Raw genomic sequence first — 6,013 nt, forward strand, 5'->3', positions numbered from 1 at the left:
AATATTGGACATCTTCATCTATGAGCCATTTTAGAAAAAAATTATGAAATTCCACAATCTTTAAACAGTCAATACAAAGATGTTAGAACTAAGGACAAATTAATAGATATTATTTATAAACAAAGTCCCAGCAGACATATTAAAACATTATTTATTTTCATAAAATAAGATTTTTGTATTTTATTTTAAAGGTCTAATCAAAATTATAAATGGTTTGGTGGATTTGGGACTTCAGATTTGAGAGTGTAAAAGCTATATGATTAAAAGTAAAAAAACCCAATTCATTAAGTGATAAAAAGATAGGAGTTAACACTATATTTTTTTACTATCTCTATTGGAGGTATTAATAACTTGTAAAATATATACTGCTTTGAAAGGTGCAAGATGATATATGCATCAACATAAAAGCTCAACATATTTGGCCAAAATATTAGGTTAAAAATGACATCCTACCCATTAATTTCTGTTGTTGGCGAGCAGCAGCCATTTTTGCTTGTTCTTGTTTAGCACCCTGTAATTCTTGTTGTAGAGCTTGTATCTGTTGTTGTAACATGGCCTACAATGAGAAGATTTCAAAATATATAATCTAATGACTAATGAATCTAAGACCTTGGAAAATAAGCTTAGTGTTGTCAATATCAGGTAAAACAAATAATCACTTTTGCTGAAACGAAATGAAAATGATATGAATGGTGTTTTACGTCCTACTTTTCTGCACCATGTGGGCTAATGAAGACAGGTGACTTTTGCTCAAGACAACTAACTTGATGTACTACTTTTCGAAGTAACCAACCCAAAAATGATCAGCATTCACCACTTCTGGACCTTTTCTGTGAACATACGCCAATGGCAAAAACCAATTCCTTTGTGTTAACAGCATGGCAGTAACAGAAAAAGAAAACTTACAACATTAGAGCCATCTTGAGGTTGGCCAGAACCCAATGGTTGTTGAGCTGATGCTACTTGTTGTAATAGTTGTTGTTGCTGTTGTACATTAGAAGTCAGCTGAGCCATTGACTGTGGCTGACCTGGACCTTGTGCTGTTGTTGATACTGGTCCAGACATAGTACTTGGTATTTGATTCTGCATCTAGGATTAAAGAGAGCTCTTTTGGTCAAGAATACCAACAAAATTCAACAGAAGTCTTGAAACTTTTGATGGAAAACTATATAATTTGAAAAAAAAATGTCAATCTACCAATGATCCAAGTTAATACAACAGATGCAAAAAGAATAGATAAGAAACACCTGATTCTCTTCAACAAGGCACATACCTGCCCTGACATTAAAGTCATATTGGGAGTAGAAGTCATTGGATTATTAGGACCTAAGCCAACACCAGTACTGACATTCCCTACAGTCTGACCAACACCACTAACTGCTGGCCCAACAACACCGGTCGTCCCTACACCACTCACACCTTGCCCTACACCACCAACACTTGCCCCACCACCTTGCTGCTGTTGTTGTTGCTGCTGCTGCTGTTGCTGCATCTAAAACAAACCACATACCATTTCAACCAAAAACATGCTTTGATTGAGTCATTTTGATCTGTTATAAAAGAATAAAAGCTTTTCAAATGTGTTTTTTTTCTGTATGAGTGACTGAAGTCAAATAAGTGAATCATAAAAGGGAAACAAGAAATTAAACAAATTTGAAAAGCTTTCATTCTAGCAGACGACAAAGGATAAGACCACTTAAACCCTGATCCATCAACTAAACAATATTTAGTATATATATAAAATACAATCATTTCCATCACCAATACACACAACACAATAATAATACACTTAACATGCCTTTCTAGTTAGTTAAGCTATGGTAAATGTTTGGTTAAAGTGGTTAAAACAGCTAGTTAGGGTTAATACAAAAGACAATGCTAATTGAGAATACCAATACAAAGAGTTTTTTTTTTTCAAATTTGTGAAACTCTATTTGAACTCTGTTTTAGTAAATTTGTTTTTATTTCCAGTGTTTATGACTGTTGGCATCATGATATTAGCAGTACCTACACTTTTTAAACTTTCTTAGTCCTAAAAAGTTAAGTAGTAGACAATATTGAATCAAGTATATAATATGTTCATGCCTCTGCCAGGTGTTTACTAGGTTTGATAAGAAGCTAGTCTGATACATAATGACTATTATCTGGCCTCAGGTATTTATTATTTGATAGAGCTCAATCAAGAGAGTTAAAAAAGCATGATTATGAGAATTTTCTAAAACAATTTCATGTCTGTTTCCTGATTTTTGAAATGGTATTGAGGGGCAAAGATGGTTCCATAACTTTTTCAGAATGATTTTTCTCGAAAGAGAATCAAATTATAAGCTTTTAAGTGTCAAAAAATCTACAGAAAACAAATGAAGGTCTTCTGACTTGGTCTCAAGTCAAAACACAAATACGAGGCAAGGCACCAGTCAACATGTTTCAGCCCAATTGGAAGCATGTTTTGTTACCTGTGGAGGTGTTGATAAAGATTGTTGAACAGAAAATGATTGTGACATCATAGCTTGACGTACTTGTGACTAAATAAACAATAAAAATAAACAACAACATGCAGGCATAAACAACAACAAAGGAAACAAAAAAACACAAACAAAAAAACATGATGACTAAAGCTACTGTTTTATAAAAGGTATATATTATTATATAGTTGTCTAAATATTTGCTCTTGGTTTTCATTGTATGTCAGAATGAAAATCTGATGTCTGGGTTATCTTTCTGAGATATATATGTTCAGAACTGCTGATAGTCCAAATATCCAGACTGTAATTAACATTCTCATGAATCACTTTGTTCTGAGAAAATGTGGATTACTTGTCAATGTTACAAGAATTGGTTATAAATGAATGTGGAAATGTTAAAAGGGGCATTGATCTCCATTAGATAGCTGGAAAGGAAAATATCTAGACAACTATATCTCTTCAACTTCATCTTTATAATGACTTATTCTAATATTAATAGAGACAAATAAATTCCTTTACTGTAAACACAGCATGATAATTCAGTTTTCAACCAAGAAGCATGGGAATTCGTAGGATACATCATGAAGAATATCATCATCGAAAAAAATACATTGAAATTGCCAACAAAGTCAATATATTAGGCTACACAAAGATATTACAGTTTTCTCTTTAGGTATACTAATGACCTTCCACTAAGGTTAAATAAGCTAACACTTATGTTAGTATTAGGTTCAAGAAAATGAAGTCAGAAAAAGTAAAGCTAGCTTATAGTAACAGTCTACATTATGTTAAGTTTGTTAGGGATTAGAACTACTAATGTAATCAATTGCTTAAAGGCTAAAAGAAACGTAAACAAATACACAGTTTGACTCATAAAATATTATACGATTTCAACAACACACAGTATATCACCGAAAATGTCAATAAAAGTATCATATTGGTTTGGATTTGAATTTATAGATTCGGGAACGGTGTTATAACTCAGGATATGTGAAATAAAACCAAACGGTAATTGTCAGTAAATTATGTCAGTAATTGAAGCAATTAATATATGTAATTGTAAAAGAAGGTGATTATGATTACTCTCCTTCTGTAATGGTAATGATCACTTGGTTTACAATATTTTTCTCTTCTTATAAAATGATTACTTATTGACAATCTTTATAGAGAGTACTTTGTTAATGTGATGGTAAATGTAATGATATCTTAAATTAAACACTATAAGTAAGGTGTCAAAAAGATCTCATCACAATCTACTGCGTAAAAACAAGAAATTCTTACTCTTTCTTTATGTTTACTGAGCACTGTTCTAATTCCCTGTACAAAGGCAACTTGATCATTTGGTATAAGTCCAATAAAGGCTTTCTTTTTACTACTGTATAATAATAATAAAACTCGAACATCACAATGGCTTGTGCTTGGAAAATGGACACAACCAGCCTACAAAATAAAATGTTGGGCATCAAAATCATTTTTTTGTTCTACTAAATGTTAAACAGATAAATGTAAGTCTTGATAACAGGAGGTATACTGTGTTCATCAATATCGAGCAATATAAGATAGTTCTTATCAAAATTTAGAAAGGGATATACAAAAGATATATAATTTATATGTAGACATTAAGTTATCAATAACTATGATTAAATAGTTACTTACGAATCCATTGCCCATAATTTTGTGTAAAGATTTAAGTATATCCATATCACTAGGGTTAAAATTAAAGGAAACTTGACGTGAATTTTTAAATAAACTTGTTAATTCACATAACATATTCTGTGGTAATAACTGCATTAATAATTTACTGGGCCAATTACTAGCATTGCTGAAAGTAGAAAATAGAAATTTAACAGATGAATTTCCTGTCTTGCCGAATTGTTACCTTTGGAGTTCACCCCAATATAGACTGTATAACAGTGGTCTTATAGATTATGTATCTTAAACGGGTTGTAAAGAGTTTTTATGCAATTCCACTAAAACTCAAAAGGATTATAAAGAGGTTTTCTAAAAATTAGGGACCTTAATAGCATCAATTTTGCACCATTCCAATTTTTAGTCAGACATCTGTGGTTTCTGCAATTCCACTAGGACAAAGTGATTGATGACATCATTAATTGCTTTATCAACAACTCTAACAACAATGTAAGTGATACTAAATATAGGTTTCGTCATGAAAACGCCTACACCATTGGAATAATTACACAGCACAAATACTACTGACACCATTCAATACTTACACATCAGGATCAGAGGGTCCTAGAGTAACATTACAGGATAGAGATCGTGAGATTTTTTGTGGTTTCTCTTGATAATCTAACACACCTACAAAAAAAGTAACAAACAATGTTAGAATTCTCTAAATCTTAAAAGTTTAGTTTAAGACACTTCATAATCCATTGAAGTGAGATCATTTTTCAAACAGTGGACTTCAGAAAACCATTTCTCCGAATTGTCTTTAAATTTTCAATTTAAATGTGCATTTTTTTTCCATTTTGAAAATTGTTTGATACAAATATTATATATTTATATTTGAGACAGTACTATTGCATTAGGCCCACTTCTGAAAAAGTCATTCAAGATTAAACATACACATTTACATACCTCTCCAAATAACACGTTTTTCACCAGGGTTATTAGGAAAACCAGGCATTCCAGTAGGGTTGGGAGCAGATGATGGACCAGCATTTATAGTATTTGGTTGTTTCTGTTGTTGTTGTGATTGTTGTACAAATTGTTGTTGATTACCAACTTGATTCATTATACCTATTGCACAGAATAAGTAAAGCATAAGAACAAAGTATTTTTTATTATATCTTATGCAAAAGCGTTTAATACATGCACTATTCATCAAAAACAAATGTGAATGTACGAGTCAGCCCAGGGTAATAGGCGAGCACACAATATCAATACAAAAACAAATCATTTTCATTATTCTTAAAAAACAGTGCTTACTTGTGTGTCCTTACCGAAGTTTGACAAATAGTACTTGTTCTTGTGTCTGTAACTCAAGACTTGTCTGACTTCTTTAAAATATTTCGAAGTATTATAATTATAATATAAATTACCTTGAGTCTGATTAGAAGGTAGTGACATGGGTGGTTGTTGTGTTGATATCATATTACCAGTAGTATGAGGTGGTATAGATGATATATTAGGATTATTAGTAGAAGATGATACAGACTGATTTATAATCTGTTGTGGTATGCTCTGTTGTTGAGACGTTATAATATTCTGAGGACGTAATGTATTCATGTTACCTCCTAAATTAGTTCTCTGACCAGCTGAAAAAACATACATAATATGTGATTTGCCATTTTCAGGGGTTGATTTGGGCCTAGAATGTATGTTAACAGTCATCAGAGGTACTTGACCCTTACTAATAAAGGCATAAATTCCTTCAAACTTCAAACTAGGAATTTCACTTTAAATTTCTCTTTATATCTTTTCTTTAGTTTAGCCGAAAAAAATCCAGTTTTTATGAAGCACAACTGATCACAGATGGAATGTGTGTCCCTTTAAAGGAAGTAAGAAAAAGATAACCATTCATTTTTAGA

General features: G+C 31.7%; 1 protein-coding gene across 1 annotated transcript in view; it reads right to left on the minus strand.

Annotated features, from left to right (window-relative positions):
• Positions 1-6,013, minus strand: part of LOTGIDRAFT_228259 (hypothetical protein) — a 12,482-nt gene that overhangs the window by 1,848 nt on the left and 4,621 nt on the right. The window contains exons 12-20 of the mRNA XM_009053237.1: positions 5,525-5,740; positions 5,061-5,222; positions 4,697-4,781; positions 4,119-4,284; positions 3,744-3,902; positions 2,454-2,522; positions 1,274-1,492; positions 907-1,089; positions 454-556 (exon numbers count right to left, since the gene is read on the minus strand). Coding sequence (XP_009051485.1) covers positions 454-556; positions 907-1,089; positions 1,274-1,492; positions 2,454-2,522; positions 3,744-3,902; positions 4,119-4,284; positions 4,697-4,781; positions 5,061-5,222; positions 5,525-5,740 — 1,362 coding nt within the window. The remainder of the gene's footprint in view (positions 1-453; positions 557-906; positions 1,090-1,273; positions 1,493-2,453; positions 2,523-3,743; positions 3,903-4,118; positions 4,285-4,696; positions 4,782-5,060; positions 5,223-5,524; positions 5,741-6,013) is intronic.

Source organism: Lottia gigantea (assembly GCF_000327385.1).
Source record: "Lottia gigantea unplaced genomic scaffold LOTGIsca_2, whole genome shotgun sequence".
NCBI classification, from domain to species: domain Eukaryota; kingdom Metazoa; phylum Mollusca; class Gastropoda; family Lottiidae; genus Lottia; species Lottia gigantea.